This window comes from Xenopus laevis, chromosome 9_10S (assembly GCF_017654675.1).
Source record: "Xenopus laevis strain J_2021 chromosome 9_10S, Xenopus_laevis_v10.1, whole genome shotgun sequence".
NCBI lineage: Eukaryota > Metazoa > Chordata > Amphibia > Anura > Pipidae > Xenopus > Xenopus laevis.
In genome coordinates, this window is record NC_054388.1 from 96263023 (window position 1) to 96287781 (window position 24759).

Below are 24759 nucleotides of genomic sequence, written 5' to 3' on the forward strand. Positions count from 1 at the left end.
TCTTTAGACCCAAGTGTGCTGCTCTTATTGACACAGGACGCCGAGGAAACCCTGGCGCTACCGCCTGGCCCGGAGGGTTCCTCTGTTTTAATAGGTGCAACTGCACTTGATTCAGAACGGGAGGCAGAAAGGACTAAGTAGTAGTGATGTGCAGGTAGGGGTGCCACCTTTTCTGGAAAAAAATACATTGAGATCAACCATAATTTATACCGGCCAGGCCAATAAAATACCGGCCAGGGGGCAACCGTATGTGCAGGTCGAGAAAAACTCGCCCTACAGCCAACCAGGACCCACACCTGCTCTCCCTGGCCGTGACCCGCAGATCACACAGCGAGGTTGGCCTTAACCCACAGGTATTGGCATGGCCCGCACATCACTACTAATTGGTGCAAAGCACAATTATATGAAGTCAGCATCGGACTGGCCCACCGGTATACCAGGTGTCAGTGGGCCCTCTTGCTTCTAACCATTTGGCCTATTTCATGGTCATTCTCTATTTATTTATGGGAAAAAATGCTTTTTAATGGAAGAATATAGGAAGTAGATATAAAAGACTAGAGATTAAAGAGGGTGAGTGCGGAGGGATACGAGTTTTCTGGTGGGCCCCTGACATCCCAGTCTGACACTGTATGAAGTGCAAGGAGGGTATTTTGTGGCAAGTACCTTTAATTAATGTGGTTCACACACAACTGATAGGGGGAGTGGGTTGTGCTAACTGTGATGTAAATGAGACCAACATGAGCCCTTATATCCCAAGTCTAAGCAAAATCCTGATTAGAAGCTCTATGTGCATGTAAAATAGACCTACAGTACACCTATGAATTATAGAAACTAAACTGGATGCTCTAAATTTCTTATTATTGTTGAGCCACCCATTGGCGGAACTACACACCTCCTCAGGCCCCACAGCCTTAGGCACGTGCAAATCCAGTGTTAGCGCTGCACATCTTGCACCTGAGCCCCTTCAGTATAGTATCCCATAATCCCCTATGAGTTGGCATGTACAAGAGATATTTCTCATAACATACCTCCCAACTGTCCCGTTTTTAGAGGGACAGTCCCTCTTTTGACAGCTCAACTGGCAGTCCCTCGTTTGTAATGGAAAGTCCAGTTTTTCTCTGCAATGAACAGCCAGAAAAAAAACAAAGTTTCTAACTTAATTGACTTTTGGCAGAGAGCCCAGAGCAGCAGATAAGCTACTTTTATAACAATTTGGAGATAAACAAATAAGTAATTGTAACAATATACAATAACAGTTCCCTTGGGAAAAGTTAGACTCACAGCTTAAAGTGCAATTCACCTTCATTAGCAAAACTGTAATAACTGAAAAAAAAACACAGAAATATGTTCCAACTTTCAGAAACAGCCAAATTTTGTAAAATGAACATGGTAATTATGGCGTGTGGCCGCAAAAAATGGGCGTGGTCAATAAAATTTGCCGCGCTATGTCCCTCTTTTTATTTCCAAAATGTTGGGAGGTATGTCATAAATATCCAAGAAATAACGTGTATATTTGTATGTGACTCAAGAGCCGGTAAACTGAGAACTACACTGAGGCAGAGTCAGGCAATGAATGGGTGTCTGGGATTGAATTCCGCAGGATCCTTTCCAGGTTTTTTTTTCAGATGGGAGAGGTGGACAGGGGGGCGGAACTGTAGATGTCAGTAAGAAAGGTTGGGCCACTCCCACTGGTCTCTGCTCAGAACACAAGCAGGCTGGCAGCACTGTGCCCATTGGTAATTGTTCCCCTGTCATCCACTAGGAACTGACCCAGCGCTGGCAGGACCCGCCCGTGAGTGCTGGGGCAGGAGGTGTTAGATACACAGCAATGGCTACAGTCTGTTCATCCTTATCAGCATAATGCTTGTCACCGGCTCACCTGTCCTACCGTGAGAGCGACTGTAACCCTGCAAGGTAAGGCTCCTCTGTGTGGGCTTTAACCCCTTATATATACTAGGCTGCCTTATACAAGAAATATCTCTTATCCACCTAGTCATGCTAGCTGCTGTAATGAAGTCACTAGAATGAACACTGAATATAGGGGAGCCCAGAGGGCGACATGATGCCATGAGCTAAAACAATCTCCTCGTGATGGTTAAATGGGTCCTTCATTCTGCCTAATGAAAAAAAATATTGTTCTTAGCAATTATCCATTCATCAAACCCCGTCAGCGGTTTAATTTAATTATTTGGAAATGTAACTGCTATCAAAAGCAGCCTCCATCTGGATGTTTAGGATGTCTGCACTGCTGTTTCTGACTCCAGAAGCAAGACGTTTTAAAAAGACACCTGGAAGAGAACTGAATAATGCTACGTTGCTTCAGGAGTCAGAACCGTAGGCCAAAAAGCGATAAACAGATGCTGCTTTCAACAGCAAGTGTGCCTGGTATATGTCACTACATGAAAAGCATAATGAATGGCTATTGATCATTCAACTGTACCGTTATCTTCATAATTTATAAACCGGCTGTGATTAAATAATGCATAGTTCCGATGTAATATACAGATATATTACGGTAAGAATAGTCTGAATACAGAATACATTGTTATGTTTTATATAAGAAGCGCTCAAGTGAAAAATATTTTTTTTTCCGCCCAAGGGAATGTGTGCACAACACAACTAGAAAACAACTAGAAACTACTGGGCCTTCAGCATAATCATTTTAGGCACCACAAATCTTTGGGAAGCAGATGTTTTCTAAAAACATAACTGCAGCTACAGAAATGTCACCCGACTCCATTTATCCCAGGGCGCTGGGGTGGGGTGTAACTGGGGAAACCGGAGGTGTAACTGGTCATGGCTGAGCAAATTGGTGCTGTGGTCAATATTCACCCAAAAAAAAGAGAGAACATTTCAAATTCTATAGGTATCAGATCTGTGATCGGGAAACTCATTATCCAGAAGGTTCCAAAATGTTAGCCAAGGTTCATGCATTTAATATTTATATGATTTGCATCTGATTTAAGGTATGATAATCTGAATTACAAAAAGGCCCCTTATCTGGAAAACCCCTTATCTGGAGCATACTGTCAATTTGGCCTTATATTGACCGATACGTCAACTCTTCAACCCGTGGACAGACAGCTTAATTCCATAGGGGACATAGGAACAAAAGTGCAAGAGCATTGGAGAGTCTGGCTGCACAGTGCACCTTATAGTGGGAGAGTATTCATTGGGGGCAGCTGCTCTGAAATAGACTGTACAAAAAAATTACAAATTGTGCCAGTTTTTTTGCACTTTGCCTTTCACTTCCCCGGACCCCATGTCATCTAGGTGATCATGACCCAGCGTTCCAAAAAAAAAAAACAGGGCTTTATAGAACCCAAACTGGATCATTAGCTCCCCGATTACCTGGAGTCAGTTGACCTCTCTTAAAAAAAATCCCTACAGTGTTTCCAACCATGCGGAGTAGTTTCCGTGTTTGAATGGACTCTTTGTGACTGAGCAGTGACTTCAATTAAAGGATAGTCATGTTCCTTGTATACTTGGTAGTGCTGTGGAATTTACATGTGACTGTGATGTGTGATATAATATTTAAATTCTTAAAAAACATCAATACGGAGATGGGGAAAAAACATTTGTTCTAAATTAAAAAAATACATTTAAATAATTATATACCCATACAAAGATTGTGTGCCAACACTGGAGGGGTGAGGTCCCTGCCCAACAAGCTTACAATCTAAGTGGGTGGATAACTCGTACTAATTGGGGTAATTGGGTACAAATCGAATCCATTACAATGGTTGGAGTGTACTCTGCTACTGCCCCACAAGGGGATTTGGATTTAGTTTTATAGAATTTAGTTTTACAGAGGACCTGTTATCCAGAATGTTGGACCTGGGATTTTCCAGATAAGGGGCCTTTTTGTAATGCAGATTATCATACTTTAAATCAGATACAAATCATATAAATATTAATTAAACCCAATAGGCTGGTTTTGCTTCCAATAAGGATTATTATATATTTGTTGGGATCAAGTACAAGGTACGGTTTTTATTATTAGAGGAAATCTAATTTAATTAAAAATTGACTTTAGGGGAGATGACTTTCCTGTTATTCGGAGCTTACAGGTTTCCTGCTAAATTCCATATCTGTAGTTGCTTTAGGGGTGAATCTCACAAATATTTATTGATAGGCGAATTTCTCCTGTTTCCCCCCCCGAATTTCGCGAAACGGCGAAAAAAATTTGCGAAACTCAAATTTTGACACCCGAGTCAATTCTTGTCAATTTTGACACCTGCGTCAAAGTCAATGAGCGTCCGGATAGTGTTGCTGCGCGGTTTTGACGCAAGTGACTTTTCCGACGGTCGTCTACATTTTTTGATGCCTGCAGGAGTTTCACGAATTTATTCACCAGCAGCAAAACGTGGAAATTCGCTGCGAATTCGAGCCTAGCCCCATTTCAGATTTCAAAATTGAATATAAAAAAATCTGCTCTTTTGAGAAATGGATTTCAGTGCAGAATTCTGCTGGAGCAGCACTATTAACTGATTCATTTTGAAAAAAAAACATTTTTCCCCATGACAGTATCCCTTTAACTACCGCCTGAGTGTGTGTGTCTGTGTGTGTAAGAGATACTGGAAAACTTTGTGAGTTTATATTTACTGACCCCCTGTGGAAAGTAGAAAACACACCCAAAGTTAAACAATGATACATGCAGTGAGAACAATACAGTAGCACAAATAACCATGTGACCGATTCCGGAACCAGAATGGGGTGTGTGTGACTAACGGCCTGAGATCATACAGGGCATTGTGGGAATTAGAGTTCTGGCAGGAGAACAGCTGACTGCTGCCATATAGTTTAAATGGTACCTGTAGTCAGAACCAGCAGTGATGAGTATGTTCTTTCTTATGAGCAAGGGCCCTGTGATCCCATTGCTGGCACTATACAAATAAATATTTAATAGAAATATACAGATATCTGTACTGCTTTTAGTAGCAATACCTTTAAAATATATGATGTGTTACTTTATATTTGAAAGGAGTTTTTAAAGTTCTAGTCTAGATTATTTTGATTATATTTTATTATCGATGTCTTTGACGTCTTTTAGGCCGTCAGTCAAACCACTGACCGGTTGTTAGGGTCAGTGGCACCATGGTAACCAATTAGAAGTTTATATGTAAGGCTGGAGAACTAACGGAATGTAACAAAACAATACCAGCTGCAAATTGGTTTAACATCTGGGGACCTGAGGTTGGGCCTGATATAAGGGTTAACAAGCCGGCAGCACTTATTGGTTCATGTATGGCCACCTTTAAGGGGATAAAAAGTAATTCCAGTAGGTTTAATGATTGTTATAATATCCCTCAAAATAACCTACTTTACAAAAGACCACCCCAAAATGAAACATGGAGTCTGTGCTGTCTCTACCCACTATGAGCCAAGGCTAATAAACAAAGTGTGATGTCATGCTCAGACATTATAAATATATATATATATATATTTATATATATCCAGAAGGCTCATTTTTCCCATGACAGTATCCCTTTAAAGAGTCAGTGACCCCCACTCCCAGAGCTGCTTTAAGAGGTGAAAAATGAAACCCATGACAGTATCCCTTTAACGCTATGGAGAAGGGCTCTTCCAAGAGATGCAGTTCAGCACCATTTGGAGGACTGCTGATTGTAACTCAAATAAAACCAATATTGTAGCTTTTGTCCCTCTTAATTGATCTCCAGCCCCCGTTTTCTCTACATTTTATTTATATCTATATATTTATAATTAAACCACATCTAGTTGAGATTATAGCACAACGGCTTGCACATTACCCTGAATTTAATTTCACTTTGAATGTGTGATACTAATCATGGTGCCATAATGGTATATTTCTGTACACAGAGTTGCACCTGCTGTAAGAGGTCCAATTATTTTGGGGAGGGATTAAAGAATGAAATGACAGTTATATATACAGGGATTTTTGGCATGTAAAAAAAATTAAACACTTGGGCCATCAAATGTCTGCTTAAAACAGGCTTCAGTAAATGCTACTTGCTGATTGGTTGGTAGGGATAACCAGACAGCTACTCCATTACCACTTTAGTATGTTCTGATGAAAAGCATTGCTCATGATGGTACATATAGATATGGGATCTCAAATTAGGAAATTGCATGGATCACAAAACACAACATTAATCGCTTTGTGCCAAATTTTGGGAAATATTTTCCCAGCATGTTTCTGTTCCTGTTAGGCTCAATTGCTGATTACTTGTTGTTGGCAAATGCACATTTATAATTTAGCAGGTTTATTTGCAAATCAGCCCCAAAAAGATTAATTTTTTTTAAAAGGGCAAGTCAACCCCTAAATAAAAAAAATGGCTAATAAAAAAAAACAAAATTCTAAGCAACTTTCCAATATACATTTATTAACACATTTTCAGTACCTTTAAAGTTATTTGTTATTATTAAATTCTTAATCCCCCAGCAAAGTCAGGTCTGTTAATCGGCTGCCTTGTCTTACATTGTATCAACAGTCTGAGCCATCAGGGCAGAGAATAGTAAGGGACAACCACTGCTTTCAATAGCAATACATATACACATAACTTCAATGAATGTGTATTGCAAAGTGGCTTTACATTATGTTTTTTCTTTATTAGGCAAAACATTTTTTTTTTTGGTTTGACTTTCCCTTTAAACACAGTCCAGGGAGGGCCATAGTCTTACTGATGGAAAAACTGGGAATGTTTACCTCATAGTTACCAATCAGCACTTCTAGCTTGTGTAGATAAAATTATGGAAGCAAATATTTGTGTTTTCTGCTATGGCTTATTGCACTAAGTTGAACGTTTTTATGGCTGTCTGCATGATTTCCAGTACCCACAGTGCAACTGGTGCAGTGAGTTCACATTCAATACTTTATATTTATTCTTACATAGCTGCATAATTAACACAACCTAACATAATATGAACATGCTAGTCCTGCCTATAAACAGGCACAGGTCTATATAAGCAACCAAAATGGACTAAGGTTGGTCATGTCTCCTTGTCAGGTAAGGATCACCTAGAGCAGGGGTGTCCAAACTGCGGCCCGAGGGCCACATGCGGCCCAGGATGCATATGAATGTGGCCCAGCTTGAAACTCTTGGTTCCCAAGGAAATAGGAGGAGGGGGGACTCTGCCCATTGCCCAGTTAGTAATAATAATATAATAATAAGTCTATTTAATATCCAGGTGTCCCATATTCCAGTGTATAGCTCCATCTGGTTATCCAACTGGCATTGTAGTTCTTTTCTGTGTATTTGCTTTACTTTTACAAATCAAACGTGTTTATGTATTTCATGTGTGGCCCCAGACAATTTTATCTTTTTCCAATGTGGCCCGACGAGCCAAAAGTTTGGACACCCCTGACCTAGAGCAGTGGATACAGTGTTGAAGCCTGGTGCCTCGGCCCTCCAGTTTGATATGATTGTTGGATCAAAATCCCAGTATTGTGGGCCTAGCCAGATGTGAAGAACTTTCAATTATGGCCATATTTATATGGCCAGTTTATTTCCCAGAAGGCAACAGGCTGGAATGAAGTGCAAAAAGGAAGAGAGAAACAACATTTAATTATTGATATAAATGTTTGTTCCCTACTAGCAGGAAGGAGGGAAAGGACTGTTGTGTTTGCAGTTCCGAGTCCTAACTTGGAGATTCTAGAGAAGTGTAGGGATCAAGATAAGGACAGATAAAATGGATATCTCGCTTCAAACTTTTAGTATGATGTAGACAGCAGTATTCCAAGACAATTTGCAATTAGTGTTTACTATTCTCTCTTAAATGACCATTAAGAACCTGGCCTTTCTGCAATTTTCATGAGTTTCGTTGCATACGCAGTTGTCACGAAACAGAAAATTGCTCCAACTGCGCGTGCGCCGACATGCCGGTCTCATTCCGAAGATTTCCGAAGACGAGGAAGATGGCGCCCATGATCTACGATGCCCCGGGTAACACTTAGGCTGGGGGGGAGGAGGGAGGGTGGTAGGGGTTTTTTAAGTTTAGGTTTGAATTCTCCTTTAAGAAGGCCTGACAAAACCTGTGTGTGAGTTATAGAGACTATAATGAACCTGTGTATAGCTGTGTAACTACATTTATTATTCAGTCTTATAGGTATAGGTTTAGGGTTGTCACCTCTCCGGTAATTTGAAGGGCTGCCCAGGTCAAAACTGACTGCCCAGTTTTCCAAATTAGGAAAACCAGGCAGGATTCTCTCAGATTGACATGGCAATTGGGCAATTGCTATTCGCCACATTTTAGCCCCTCCCCTGACATCACGGCCCGTCCCTCCATGTCTGGGCCCCACCCCTATGCATCAGAGTCCCACCCCTCGATGTCACAGCCCCGCCCCCTGCCCGGTCTCCAATGTGCTAAAAGATGGCAACCCTTTACAGGTTGGCTGTGGGTTTTGCCTACAATCATTCTCTTTGCCACAAAGCACATTAACCCCTACAGTTCCTTGCCCTGCTGCTCCATTGAATCCTCCTATCTATGGCCTCACTGTCCTCTTTTACCCTTTCCCTTCTCATTCTGCTGAGTTACCCCCACACTACCCTCTCCGTCTATAATCACTCTCTTTCTCACTCTATATATATCTGTATATATAGAAATATCTATAATATATATTAAAATATATATTATTTCACCTCACCTTACTCTCCTGCTTCTGTCCTGTACCCACCTCATTGTTTCTTTTTGGATGACTCTTATCTTTTAACTCTTCTGCCACTTTGGGAACAAAGCAGCTTTTCCCTAGACTGAAATAGAATGTATAAACATATATTCTATACTAGTGACATTTTGCTGTGCAGAACCTCTTCCTGCTGTTGTTACTCTACTTTATGTACAGTAGAACCCCCATTTTACAATTTTCAGGGAACAAGAAAAAATGGTGTAAGGTCAGGGAAATTATGCATTATATATGGATGGGACCACAACAAATGGTATAACATATGGAACAATTTAAAATGGGGGTATGTTAAATGGAGGCGTCACTGTACGTATCCAGTTGTAACTAGGACTCTAGAGGGAATAACATTCTACAAACTGATGGCTAGTAATTTTGTTATGAAAGTAGAAAATACCAAGTGCTGTCCTGGCAAACAAGGAGTTTGTGTCACTAATAGAATGGCAATGCTATACATGTGCAACGGTTACTTTATATATTTAGAGAAAAGCTGTTGTTAGGTTTGTGTGGAAACCAAAATGTGGGTACAAGTAATTTGTGTAAAATATTTTCTTCCTTACCCCCCCTGAAAAAAATTTCTGTGGACGCCCATGCCTACTCACCCGCTAACAACCAGGCAGTGGGTTTTCAGACTGGAAGATGAATAGAAAGAAAGACAGGCAACACATAGGAACAATAGCAATTGCTGGGATCAGTTACCCCTGACCACCAGTCAGAACTGTAAACCACAAATTGCAAACTCCCAAAATATTAAGGCGAATTATTAAAAGAAACAAAAATATAAAAAATGAAGGTGAAATGGTTGTGAAAAAAAGCATATACTAAAAGTTAACTTAAAGGCGAATTCCCTTTTAGCTGGACAGTAACGAAACTTACTGTTTTGGACCATAGACACATTTTGGGGGAAACTAGGAATTAATTTAATTTTTTCATCATTTTGTTTTCAGACCCTAGGATGCCAAGCACCGTGCTGTGGGCAACAGATATTTTCGGAAAGGTTTTTGCTTTGTCGGCAGATGGCCAGCAATGGGTGCCCTGTAAGAACGGGAGTGTAGAATTCAAGCGAGTATCTGCGGTACAGTCATGTTGCTGGGGGGTCGGCTGCAACCATCAGATATATGTTTATGTCCATGCCACTGATCTTCCCATAAAGTATCAAGAAGAAACCTATGAGAATCAGGTATGTCCATTCACTTAACAGATTTGTCAGATTAAAGGGATAGCGACAGAATTTTAATGTTTCAGCAGTGCCATCCCCGCATTCTTATATCCTAGGGATGGCACTTTTTTCATTTATTTTTTACCAGTTGATTGTTTTTTTAGGGTACACCAGCCCAACCATTATACAGTAAGTTGACAGCCTTCCTGAGGCTGTCTGATAATTATGGTGGACAAAACGCCCTATGTACCCAACGTCTGCCATATCTTTAGAGTTCACCAGCCGTGGGTAAACCGATAACATTTATTGCTAAAGGCTACAATACCTGGAGCTAAGTTTGAGCTTGTTATTAAATGATCCTCTTCATCCATCAATTCTAACCACAAAACCACAATAATGTACCTTGACTGTCAATCTGATCTGCACTACTATGCACAATATATCATATTGTTCTTGTGCTTGAACAAATACTTTTTATTTTGATGACAGCAGAATATTATTACTTTTTTATGATTCGTTATTACAGCGTTGGAATCCAGTGGACGGATACTGTGAGAAGCTTCTGCCCAGTGACCGCTGGCAGTGGAGCGATGTTACGGGGTTACAGCACCAGCAACTAGACAACTTTGTGCTCCCCTCGCCTCACTGGGAGTGGGAGTCTGATTGGTATGTGGATGAGAATATTGGTGGAGAGCCCACAGAAAAAGGGGTAAGTTGATTGACTGCTGCAAAAAGGGCAGGAGTTCCTGCTAAAGGGGGAGAGTTTGGGTGGAACAGGCACAGGACTTGGTTGATTATGAGCATGGGCAGATGGGCTTAAGGGAGCCCACGATTCCGGACAGCCTCTCCTAGCTGCCTGCTACAGTGGAACACAAGTATCAACTTGCTTATGCTGTAGTCCAATCTGCCAGCATGATGATCCTGTGCTAGACAAGACAGCAGTAAGATGACTGACATAGAGCTGAAAGACTGAATGCTCTCTCCAGCTCAGTTTCTTGCTTCTGCAAGTCTCCAGTCCTCATTTTTCATGCAAAAAAACCGCCTGCAAGTGCAAAAGACTGCCATCCCATGTTGGACTGGCCCACTGGGATGCCAGGAAAACTCCCGGTGGGCCCAGGTGTCAGTGGATCCTCTTGTTTCTAACCATTTAGCCCATTTCATGGTCATTACCTATTTTTTTATGAGGAAAAATGCTTAATAATGGAAGAATATGGTAAGTAGATATAAGAAGAATTCAAGAAAACTATAAGTAGATATAAGAAGAATATAGTAAGTAGATATAAAAGTCTATGTGAATAAAGAGGTTATAGTAGAGGAATAATAGTTTGGAAAGTGGGCCCATAGTCTTCTGTAGTAGTAGTTTTCTGGTGGGCCCCTGGCATCCCAGTCCGACACTGCTGCAATCTGCCATGTTTTGCTTTCCAGGCTCTGTATTGCATTGTTTAATTTGCTGCAGGCCTTTGCACGCTTTATTTCGGAGTGCAGAGACCTGCGGTTCCCTCTCACTAATATAGCACTGACTGTGATAGTGAGCTCTGTATTGGTGAGGGTCGGGCAGGGGAGGCACTTAGGCAGGGGTGTTTCAGGGCTTCTTGCCGCCCTGAGGCAGCGTCTCTGATGCCGCCCCCCCCTCGCATCCGCCACATACCATTTCCAGCGCCGGAGCGGGTGCAGAGGGGCCACATCACTTGTGCGGAGAGTGCAATTGCGAACGGAGGACCTGTGCTCTGTAAGTGAGCACTCTTGCACCCCTTAGCATTCCTCTTGCTTCCCCAGGATAAAAAAAAATTATCCTGTCCAAATCTCAGTATTTTATGTAAGTCTCACACACCATTTAATGTCAAGGTTCTTAAGAAGGAAATCTTGTGGCGGCCCACATATAATACCTTGCTAAAGAAACACAAAAGGCACTTTAATCCTTTTGTGCTATATTAATATAGTTCTCTTCTAACCTCAGTACAGTGAGTGTCCTCTGTGTCAAACATCTAATATTTATTTTGTCTGAATGTTACTCTTTGCTTGTAGCTAAGCACTGATTCCGATTTAAGTTAATAATAGCTGGGTTACTAGTTTACTGGACATTTCCCTTTGGTTGACCATCCTCTTTCACAGGACTCTTGGTGAAATATTCGAATAGGGGATTAACATTTGAATGTGGGAATTCTGACACTTGAAAATTCGAATTCGAATTTACTATTCGACCCTTGATAAACCTGCCTCTTAAAGTATGGAGATCCTGATTATGGAAAGATCAGTTATCTGGAAAACCCCAGGTCTCAAGCATTTTGGATAATAGTTTCCATACAGGTAATCAGGTCAGGATCTGATCTTGTATCAAGAGAAAGTGCTTAGGTAATACTGCTCATCATCATCATCATCAAAGTAACAAACCTTTGTCTGTGATTTCAGGGCTGGAGCTATGCTATAGATTTCCCAGCGGCATACACCAAGGATAAAAAGTGGAACTCCTGTGTGCGCCGGAGGAGATGGATCCGATACAGAAAATACAAATCAAGAAACACCTGGGCTAAGGTGAGAATTGCAGTTTCTGTTCTTGGGTTGTGGGGAGCTGGATTGCCATCCCCAATAATCTGTTGCTTGTCCAAGAAAGAACAGTTTCTTGTACCAATTCTGGGCTATGCAAAGTACAACAGAGCTAGAGAGGGCAGGGCCTTCTTTACCATATAAGGACTCAAGGGCTCATACCTTGAGTGGCAGCTTCAGGGGGTGGTGCTTGGATGCCTATATGACAATTTTAAAATGCGTGGAAGATAAAAAAAAAATCTGCAAAACTGGATAGTTGCCGGATAATCTGATGGTCAAGCAGGAGGAATCTAAATATCCCCAATTGGTGTTTGCAAAGTAGAGCAGGTCTGAGATATAGGGCCTAGGGTGGCACCAGACCTAAATAATATTTTGTGCGCTAGATTCCGTCACACGAGGATAACAAGAAGTTACCAGATCCTTTTAATGAAATTACTGTTGGAGGTTGGGAAATCACTGATGAGCCTGTAGGACGTCTGTCAGTCTGGACAGCTTCTTTACAAGGAAAGGTAGGAGCAAATTCTATTCAATATATCTTGAATATATCTTGCTGTGCTTGGCTTTGGAGATTCCGTAATTCATGGATTTCTGTACTTTTACAGTAGGTTCTGGGAAAGTATATCAATATAGAAAAAGCACCCAATTTCCCTACAATAATATGAAATGTATTTTTAGTTGTTTTATAATTATCTGGACTGGCTTGAAGCTTGTCCCCCAAGTTAACTGTACCTAGGGCATGTCACTGTTCAGTATATAGTGGGGTAATGGTACTTGGGTCATTATGCTTGGATCATGTCTGCTTTGCAGAATGGGGTGCAGGCTAACACAAAGGAAAGCTGGGATTAGTATCTGACTTGAAAACAGGGATGGATTTATGGAAAGGCAGCAATTGCTCGGGCCTAGGGCAGCAGGATTTTAGGGGCGGCATGCAGTCCAGCCGCATTGGCTCCAAAGCACTGGCAACTCGCAGGAGATACAATAGTTCTTTTAAATTCCACAAGAACTAATGAACCAGATGATGAAAATTTGTGCACGTGTGCAGGAGACAGGGCGATGAGCGGCAGCAGGTCTAGGGCCCCCCGCTATATAAATCAGTCTCCCTACTTGAAGAGGTTTAACTTAGGGGCATTGAACCTACACATGTAACTGACTTTGCACCTCACGGATCACAGGGTAATAATTGTGATTACATTTTAAGGATCACATCCTTCTCACTTAACTTCTGGGATGATTATGAATTTGGACAGCCCTTTGGTTTGCTGTAGTGCAGTATATGAAAGGCCACAAACTAAACTTCCCTTTTAAAATGAAATGGGTTTTTGGAGCCTCACACACTATGTGACCATGATGTGCTTAGGTGTAGGTTAGCACCCACATTATAGTTTTAGTTATGGCTGCAGGATTGCAATTGAATTGGCAAGCAGTTTATCATTTAGAAAATAACCCAATAGTATTTTTATTTCAATGGAAATAAAACTTCATATTTTTGTATTTGTGCAGAATCTCATGAGCAGGTACATTGCTGTGGTTGAACCTCCCTATTTTCTTACTGCAATTTAAGTTATAATGTAGATGTAGCAAGTTTTATGTAAAAATTGCATTTGATATAATAGAGCAGGTGGCTGTTGGGGTGTGTCGCTTGATAATATCTCGCGTTTTCAAAAGGTTTGGTACCGAGAGGATGTCTGCCAAAACAACCCTGAGGGTTCATCCTGGACTGAAGTAGAAACCCCTAGTGAAGTGGTACAGATCAGCTGTGGTCCAAATGACCTGCTGTGGGTTTCCCTTTGGCAAGGCCAAGCCATGGCGAGAGAAGGTATCAGCAGGAATAACCCAAAAGGTAAGTTCTTAAACGCCTCAGTTCACTTGCTGTATAGTGCAACCACACCATCAAACAACTTGTTATATTACCCATAGGGGTTTGGGATATTCCTTGTAGCTGTAGTGTTTTCTGATATGAACAACAGAGCGAGGAATGTTTCCCTTCTTGAATTGTGTAAACTTTTTCCAAAGTCTATTGGAAACTTTAGAATCATGGGGAGACTGGAAGGAGGCTGAGACCTTGCAGTGGTCAGTTTATTCAAATAGTCAAAAATTATCCCTACGTGTTTATGGATTAAATCTTTCCCTGCATACGACTTTGATGATTTAAATTTTTTTATCTTTATGACGGATTGCTCAATGCAACTGATGCGCTTATTATGGAAGTTTGAGAACAAACCAGTAATTGCATTGACAGAAAGAATTAAGATGATTAAGGAGAAACTTGCATCTTTTAAGGAAAAATAGTTTCTTCAGATGCAGGCAGAATAACTACTGACATTGACAACATAGAGAAAGGTACCACTGAAATAAAAAGATTGCCATGATTATGAAAGAGGAGCAGTCTTCAAGTGAGGTTATAAAAGCACGAGATCCTCTGACAAAACCACAACAATTAGAACTCTCCCAATGTGATGAAAGGGCTCTCTTATATCTGCCCCGTAACAGTCTTAAATTAAGGATTCATTTATCTTTAGTCATGAATAGTGAAGGGCGAATTTGTCCTGTTTTGATTTGCTGAGACTGCGTACAACGGGCGTCAAAGGTATTTTAATGCGTGTCAATTTCATCACCTGCGACAATTTTTATACACGTGCCTATTTTGGCCAAATGTATTAAAATGGGCGTCTGGATAATTTTGCCAGCGAATTTTCTCCACAGTTTTGCGAATTTATTCGCCGGTGGCAAAATACGGAAATTTGCCCATCACTAGTCACGAAATTCATTTGACAAATATATTTTGTCTGTGGTCAGAATCTAACCCTTCCACAGCTCTGACAATTGATTTACACATATGCCAGTCCAGTACTGAATTTCAGGTAGGGATGCACCGAATCCAGGATTCGGTTCGGGATTCGGCCAGGATTCGGCCTTTTTCAGCAGGATTCGGATTCGGCCGAATCCTTCTGCCCGGCCAAACCGAATCCGAACCCTAATTTACATATGCAAATTAGGGGCGGAGAGGGAAATTGAGTGACTTTTTGTCACAAAACAAGGAAGTTAAAAATGTTTTCCCCTTCCCACCCCTAATTTACATATGCAAATTAGGGTTCGGATTCGGTTCGGTATTCAGCCAAATCCTTCGCCAAGGATTCGGGGGTTCGGCCGAATCCAAAATAGTGGATTCGGTGCATCCCTAATTTCAGGAGGTGATTATGGATTATGGAAGACTCGGGGGCACATTTACTTAGCTCGAGTGAAGGAATAGAATAAAAAATACTTCGAATTTTGAAGTATTTTTTTGGCTACTTCGACCATCGAATTGGCTACTTCGACTACGATTTTGACTTCGAACCGAATAATTCAAACTAAAAATCGTTCGACTATTCGATCATTCGATAGTCGAAGTACTGTCTCTTTAAAAAAAACTTCGACCCCCTACTTCGCCACCTAAAACCTACCGAGCATCAATGTTAGCCTATAGGGAAGGTCCCCATAAGCTTTCCTAGGTTTTTTTGATCGAAGGAAAATCGGAAAAAGATTTTTCCTTGGATCATACGAACGAAAGAAATGCAGTAAATCCTTTGACTTTGATATTCAAAGTATTTTACTTTGACGGTCGAATATCGAGGGTTAATTAACCCTCGATATTCGACCCTAAGTAAATGTGCCCCTTAATGAAAAAGAGCAGGCCGAGTCCTCAATCAAACTGAAGAGTAAATACATACTGCCCAAAAATATCTGGCACCTGCAAATTCAGTTATAATGGTGCAAAGATACTATTGGCTCCCTAAAGACAACACTATCTTGTGTTCTGCCTTCTATGATTGGCTGCGACCTCCTGCTGTGGGAGTGGGCCTTGGGGTTTAAATATTGGAAACAGACGGCATTGGCTCACCTTTAACAAAGCTGTCCATGAGGGAGTGAAACGCATCAGATATCATGCAGATTTGCCCTTCTATATAAAACACAGTAATTCTGAAGGCAATGTTTTAAGTGTCCTGTTCTTTGGGGTTAGAAGTTAACCTAATATTTTTTTATATATTGGCTTGCTGCATTTTGGATTTAAGGAATTATTTAGGATAATTTTCTCCTGAATTTCTGTTTAATCTGTAGATTTAAATACATAGAATAACAGTAACTGTTTCCCAGGAAGTTCATGGACCATTGTTGAAGCACCAACTCCTGAGAATGGCATAATTCATGTGTCTGTTGGAGTGAACGTGGTATGGGCTGTGACTAAGGATCGTAAGGTAAAAAGCACACACTGAACAATTCCATCTAATACCAACATCTCATCCTCTTTCCGGCCTCATTACCCTCTTACTCTGTCCCACCCAGTATCCATCATTATTCCCCTTCCCCTATTTCATCCTATTGTTACATAGTTACATAGTTAAATCGGGTTGAAAAAAGACAAAGTCCATCAAGTTCACCCCCTCCAAATGAAAACCCAGCTTCCATACACACACCCCTCCATACATTCACATAAACTATATACTCAAGCACTAACTATAGATTTTACTGTTGTATCACAATAGCCTTTGATATTATGTCTATCCAAGAAATCATCCAAGCCATTCTTATAGTCATTAACTGAATCAGCATCACAACATCACCCGGCAGTGCATTCCACAACCTCACTGTCCTGACTGTGAAGAACCCCCTACGTTGCTTCAAATGAAAGTTCTTTTCTTCTAGTCTAAAGGGGTGGCCTCTGGTACGGTGATCCACTTTATGGGAAAAAAGGTCTTTATTTAATTTCGTCTATTCATCCTTATTCCCATTCCTCTATCACATCTCAGGGCAAATTTACTTACCTCCAAAGTTGCGACAGCGTTGGCTTTGCCGCACTTCGCCAGGCGTAGATTCGCCAGGGATGCGCAAATTCACTTAGATTCGAAGTTTACGAAGTTGCTCTAGCGATGTTACGATCAGCTGTTTGAAGTTACGCTAACGATGCCTAATTTGCATACGGCGCAAGTTAAAGTACAATTTCATCACCTGCGACAATTTTTATACACGTGCCTATTTTGGCCAAATGCATTAAAATGGGTGTCTGAATAGTTTTGACGCTTTGACAATTTTTATGCACGCAATTTTTTTTGCCAGCGAATTTTCTCCACAGTTTTGCAAATTTATTCGCCGGTGGCAAAATACGGAAATTTGCCCATCACTAGTCACGAAATGCATTTGACAAATATACTTTGTCTATGGTCAGAATCTAACCCTTCCACAGCTCTGACAATTGATTCACACATATGCCAGTCCAGTACTGAATTTCAGGAGGTGATTATGGATTACGGAAGACTCGGGGGCACATTTACTTAGCTCGAGTGTAGCAATAGAATAAAAAATACATAGAATTTCTAAATATTTTTTTGGCTACTTCGACCATCGAATTGGCTACTTCGACCTTCGACTACGATTTTGACTTCGAACCGAACGATTCAAACTAAAAATCGTTCGACTATTCGATCATTCGATAGTCGAAGTACTGTCTCTTTAAAAAAAACTTCGACCCCCTACTTCGCCACCTAAAACCTACCGAGCATCAATGTTAGTAAATCGGCTAAGTGGCAAAATTACGTCACGCTGGCGAATTTTCGCTAGCGTTAGCCACTTCATCCTTTAGTAAATTTGCCCCCTTATATCTATCCTTATTTTATGATTTACCTTTGGCTATGCCATACTATGTCCATCCATATTTCACTTTCTCTGTCTCATACTATGGACAAACTACAACAAAGTATTCAGCAACTCAATCATTATTTATTAAAAACAAAAATTTATTACATGCTTTTAAAAAAAATGCATACAGACCGCACTTTTTGCTCACCCTGTGCCATGCGCCATCTTTATAGTCACTCTTTGGAAATGTATACCCTTTCCTTTGACCTTTTCTTAACAGCTATTATGCCTCTCTCTGTGCCTATCAGTAGTCCCACCCGGGGTCATCACTATACCCTTTTTGTGTCCCACGCTGTGGCAACTTTGTAGCACTTTCTGAGTCTCATGTTCCATTTCTTTACCTATTTGTGTTTCCACACAGCTTTAGCTCTTTCGATTGCCATTTGGTGCCCAAACTCATATCCCTTTTATACACAGATATAATGACATATATATACTGACAGTTATTTTACAAAACAAATAGGAAGCATGCAGCATATTTTATTGTAAATGTAGATAAAACAAAATTCAGAACTGGTATGTCATGATACAGGAGGAATAGACAGATTAAGGCATACATGAATATAAGCATGAATGAATATAGCAGAGCAAAAAGGAGTTGCAGAGCAGCATACAGGCAGATATGGAAGGAAGGATGAAAATGAAAACCAAGTAAGATATGGCTCACCCTAATGGATATTAGCATAATGGAGCTAATGATGTTGGAACTCATTTTGTATCTAGGTATGGTTTAGGCGTGGAGTAAACTCCCATAACCCATGTGGCACTGGCTGGATAGAGATGGTGGGAGAGATGGCGATGGTGGATGTTGGATTAAATGATCAGGTAAGTAATATCATGTATCATTTTTCAAGTATTTTTCTGTGTTACTTTCCTCGTCAGTTTTGCACATTTCAGTAATATTACAGCTGTCTTGTGGCAGCAAAGCAAAATATCTTGTTAAAAATGTCCCCTTAGAATTAATGTAAGGAATTAGTTTTATTTAAAAAATGGTTCAATTTAAATTTACATTTCTGGAATCAGTCAGAAACACAGAGACAATAAACCATTACGTGTGCACAGAATATTTTTGCCTTCATCAGCTGAGACATTATATTGTACCTATGAGGCTTCAGTCAGGTGTAGCCAATCTCAGCCAAACCCAAGGGCCAGTTAACATGGCATTTTCTCTCATAGCTATTCCCCAAAACCCAACATAATGTCCAGGTTAGGTAAGATTAGAAATGTATTAGCTGACCTAAGATGTTGGAGCTATTGCACAATAACTGACACAATGAGGTTATCATTTATCGATATCTAGAGGTTTCTTGAAGGAATGTTGGGGTTTGAACCCCAAAAAAAGGCTGAAGAACAATGGTAGACAAAAACACAATGTCATTGACCTCTAGAACTTAGAGAAATCTCGAATATTTTAAACAAGGGGAATAACATAACAGCTTTCATCTATGTTCATCTATGTCCCTGAAAATACTGGAATTTTCTCTCTTCGGTATAAGTGAGTTGGCCAATGTCTGTCCATCAATACTAGACTAGAGAAATGCTCACAACTTTGCCCTCCCTTTATCATAACAGGAATGTTTTAAAAAAAGAGTATAAGGACTCTGGGACGATGGCCTATGCAAAACTTCTGCCCCTCTCATGGAAGGCATAATCTGTGTTTTACTTTGGTTACAGGTATTCGGAGTTGGATATGAAGATCGGGCTGTTTATTTTCGACAGGGTGTCACTCCTAGTGATCTAAGTGGGAAAGCTTGGAAAGCCATAGTGGTACCAAGGGGAAATGAGAGGTCCAACTCAGAAAGTCCAACTAGCCTTCTCAGGTAATGAACTGTTCCTAACAACATCTTACCAGCAGTTTCATTATGCTTGCCTCCCTATTATATCATATATAGAATATGGTCTTAAAGTGATACTGACACAAAAAATGTATTTTCAAAATATTAATCTGCATTAAAAGTTGCCTATAGGTCATATTGATCGTTTTTCACTGATAGTTCTGCTTTTGTAAGTAATTTTTACTTGAAGTTCCTAAACCTGACAGTTTTGCCAACCTGACTGTCTCTTCTTAGGGTAGGGACACACTGGACGATTGGTCGCCAACGTTTTTAAAAAGCAAATCGCAGCGACATATCGCTCATTTTGTCTCTGAACAAAACCAAATGAAAGATGCCAGCTCCTGTGCCCACAGCGCGTTTGTGAATCGCCTGTAGCTCCAAAACGCACTGAGACCCTTTTCCGAGCGATTTATCAGAAATAGCATGTACTTAGAAAAGCACTGAAATCTCCTAGACACGCACACACATACAGATAAGTAGCAGCAATTGTATTCAAATTACAATGCGAACGCAATGACGCAAGAACATAAAGACGCCAGGTTACAGCGGGAAGCACAAACCGTTTCCGGTTTGGGTGGAGCACGTACCGCACAGAGTAATGGGATACAAATCGCTCTGTGCCAATAGTTGCTGTGAATCGTCTGTTCAAAAAAGACGATCGTCTTGTCGCCGCGATTTACTTTTTTAAAACGTTGGCGACAAATCGTCCAGTGTGTCCCTACCTTAACCTGTCAGTTAGCGTTTCTAATACTAACGGACTCCTGCTGCACAAATATGGCAGCCCCCTCATACAGGAACATGGGGGTAAGAAAGGTAATGTAAAAGCATCTGGCAAATACATTTATGGCAAAATTATAAATCGTATGCAAAAAAAGTATATGTAATATAATATATAATATTATGATAGTTATAAAAAAGTGTTATTTTCTGGTGTCAGTATCTCTTTAAGACTATCACCTGAGTCAGTTTAGTTTTGCCATTACAAGAAAGGGCTAAATACCTAATACAAGAAATGTAAAGGGGTGGTTCACTTTTAAAGGAGAACTAAAGTTTAACTAAAGAAGTAGCTATAAATGTTGTACATTGTGTTTTGTGCTTCTGTACCAGCCCAAGGCAACCACAGCCCTTTAGCAGTAAAGATCTGTGTCTCCAAAGATGCCCCAGTAGCTCTCCATCTTCTTTTCTGCTTATTCACTGCACTCACAATATACAAAACACATTGAATATAAATCTCACACTATAATATAGTATAGTATACAGTATACTATATAGTATAGATTAGTAATTAATACAGATAATTGCTACGTGGCAGCACAGAAACCAGTGCAATTAGCATCAGAATTTAATAATCAGCCCTGTAGCATCAGCTTATATTACAGGCCAACCTCATTTTCTGCTTGATAATTTGCTATGACCCCTAAGCTTAGCTTCTCAACAGCTGCTCAGAGCCCACTGAGCATGTGAGTGTCACAGACACTTTCCAAGATGGTGACCCCCTGTGACAAGTTTGAAGTCCTGGATCATTGCTGCTATTGACAAGCTGAAACTTTAGGCTGGTGCAGTTCAGTATGTAAAATATGGCATTTTTAGCCACATTTTTAGGGTTTAGTTATCATTTAAGTTAACTTATAGTAGGTTATAGAATGGACAATTCAAAACAACTTTTCAATTGGTCTTCATTATTTATTTTTTATAGTTTATAAATTATTTGCCGTCTTTTTTTCTGACACTTTCCAGCATCCAAATGGGTGTCACTGACCCCATCTAAAAAACAAATGCTCTGTAAAGCTACCAATTTATATTCATAGCTACTTACGATTACTCATCTTTCTATTCAGGCCTCTCCTATTCATATTCCAGTCTCTTTTTAAAATCAATGCATGGTTGCTAGGGGAATTTGAGTCCTAGCCACCAAACACAAGAGTTTATTTGAATTGTATGTGCAAGCACCTGAAATCTGTGAATCTGGCTTGCGTTCTGTTCATCTACAGTACATTAGCTGGAGTCACAGGGGCTCATTTATCAACACTGGGCAAATTTGCCCATGGGCAGTTACCTATAGCAACCAATCAGTGATTAGCTTTTTAAAGCCAGCTGTAAGTAGAACAATGAAAGCAGCAAATTGATTGGTTGCTATGGGTTACTGCCCATGGGCAAATTTGCCCAGTGTTGATAAATGATCCTCACTGTGTTGGTTCTTGTTCTGATTTCATTATGATTATGGTGGGGAGCATATAAAGGGATTTGTTGTTTTTATATAATGGAATGCCTCAGCTTGCTAGATTTGAAATTGTACAGTCTTTCTGTGAGCTAATTTGCTATCATTTGTGTTTGATTAATTAGCGCAGGCTGTTTTTTCGGTGATGAAGTCAAGGAGCATTCTGATTCAACCATCCATTCTGACCTAGACAGCTCTTCAGAACCCGAGCAGACTGTTGTGCAGGAAAGCTGTTCTGATTCTTCTGAACCTGCTGATGTTGCTCCCAGTCAGCACGAGGAGCCCAAGGATGAAGAACTAAGTGCAGTTTTAGATAAAACCAATGAAGACACTGCCCTCTCAGAGGGACCCCTGCCAAAAGCTGGAGCACCTAAATGGACAAACATTGACTTGGTGGAAGCACGTATTAATCCAGCCAGAGCTTCAGGTGATATGACTGGCTTGTCTCCGATTGGAATATTCGCTCCAGGAGAAGAAGTGAATGATACACATCATTTGTGGACCTGGGTATCTGGGGGTGGCTGCTGTGTTGAGTCCCATACACCTTTGAAATGGTTTACACTACAGACAGGTAATATTATATATATATATATATAGTGTGGTTAAAGTTAAGTGCCACTGAATATTACTTATCTGTATTTCCTTTTAAACATATGATTGGGGGGGGTGACATATTGATCTCCTGTGTGAAGACATTCTTCATAAACATCTATATCAGACGATTATCAAAAAGATAAACCACAAAGCTCAACCTCATAACTATAAGGCTTAAAGTTCATCCTCCTTTTTCTTATTACAACAATTTGCCATTCATCTATGTCGGATTTATCCTCCTATAGTCCTCCAGGGATATAAGATTCTCGTCCACGATGAGTAAGTCCCTCTTGGATTTGAATAAATACTTACTTAAATCGAGCCTGGCCCCGAAGTTCTAAAATCCTGATATCCACAATCTACATGGGGAATATTTGCTTAAAGTTATACAGACATTCTTGGGGTCGAGTGCAACAGCAGGACTTGGGCATAATCATTTATACTTTAATCCCATATCAAGGTTTTCAGAATATTCTTATTGACATTTACACTGCTAAACAGACATAGACCATTAGGCTAGGCGTAATCGTGTACTTTGGAGGCAGACAAACCCAAAATCCCGCAGTGTGTCATTACACTAAAGGAGTCTATTCACAAAACGTGCTGGGGCTGCGTATGTGATACTGGGTAGATTTGTCCCATGTTGGAACCCATAGAAATCATCAGTCATAATAATGAAAGAAAATCTTTGGTTGCTGCTCATGATTCTCAATATTCGTCAACTATAAACAAAAGAGTTTGTTTTCTAAGTTAAAAGAATATATATCATTTTTGGTTCTTCGCCATTCTAACCATCTGTCTCGTGTCTCTGATACTATTGTAGGTCTATCGGCTTCCATGCAGTCACTTACCTTGTCCATCACCCCGGCCCACACTGCAGCCTGGAGGAAGCAGATATTTGACCAGCTCAGTGATCGCTCCGAACGAGAACTTGACAGTTTCCGGCACTATGGGCAAGCTGTAGAACAGGTACACTGGCCTTCTTCTCCACTATTTTGGGTCTGGGTTCAGTAAGGGAACCCTAGTTGTAACAATTGCTGAAGGCACATGTTAATTCCAGGCTTCCCATGTGTCAGCGGGGCATTGAGCACAGTTCATCAAAGCTGTCTCGTATCTTTCTCTACAACAGACAGACAAATATCTTTGTGGCTCATACTTTGTCAGTCAAGTTACTGGGCAGAACTCTTCATTTATACCCTCTTACTTTTTTATTTTTTCATCTAACTTTCAGTCCGTATGGGTGAAGACCGGAGCTCTGCAGTGGTACCGGGACTGGAAACCAAACAAGTGGATTGATGTCCGTGTGGCTCTTGAATAGCTCACAGGCACAGATGGCTCACGAGACAACATTCTCTTTGTATATTACACTCACGGGGACGATAAGAAGGTGAGCGCAAGGGAAAGTAGACTTCCATTTCCTTAGCCAGTGCAACTTCCACATAGCACATATTCTACAGAGTTGCAGTCTCTATCACTGGGTAGGGTCTGAGACCCCCACAAGATAGGCTTATGAGAATGCACCATTACACTGAGTCAGCATCAAGCCAGCTTCAGCTGCAGTCTTCCCTTCTATCAACTGGGTCTGATTATTTTTTCTGATAAAAGATGATTGGTCACTAGAGATGAGCAAATCTGTCCCATGTTGCTGCACCGAAAAATTTGTGAAACTCAAAATATTTGCAAAACGCAATGGAATTCAATGGGCGTCAAAATAATTTTGACGCACGACAATTTTTATCTGCACGGCAATTTTTACACATGCCACTGTTTTGTCCAAATGCATTAAAGTCAATGGGCGTCAAAACATTTTTTGCACACCGCAATTGTGCAAAACGTAGAATTTTTCCACAGCAGATTCTTGGAGCAGTTTCTTGAAAAAATTTGCAGGTGGCGAAGTGCGGAATTTCACCACAAATCCATGCCTGGCGAATAAATTTGTCCATCACTTTTGGTCACCTACCCATCCCCTGATCTGCAGGGGGCAGGAATTAGACACAACATTTAAGGTAGATGTTTAAAATTGGTTAAAATAAGTAAAAAAGACAAATTAATTTATAGTTTAAAATGTATTTAT

The 24759-nt window shown here is 40.5% G+C and overlaps 1 protein-coding gene across 1 annotated transcript in view; it reads left to right on the forward strand.

The window, feature by feature from the left end:
• Positions 1-1623: 1623 nt before the first annotated feature.
• The window catches only part of tecpr1.S (tectonin beta-propeller repeat containing 1 S homeolog), a 44881-nt gene continuing 21745 nt past the window's right edge, over positions 1624-24759 (forward strand). Inside the window, 12 exon segments of the mRNA XM_041578631.1 lie at positions 1624-1914; positions 9610-9842; positions 10348-10530; positions 12231-12353; positions 12749-12874; positions 14031-14205; positions 16500-16600; positions 18762-18863; positions 19713-19858; positions 22217-22662; positions 23509-23654; positions 23917-24072. Coding sequence (XP_041434565.1) covers positions 9618-9842; positions 10348-10530; positions 12231-12353; positions 12749-12874; positions 14031-14205; positions 16500-16600; positions 18762-18863; positions 19713-19858; positions 22217-22662; positions 23509-23654; positions 23917-24072 — 1929 coding nt within the window. The 5' untranslated portion in view covers positions 1624-1914; positions 9610-9617.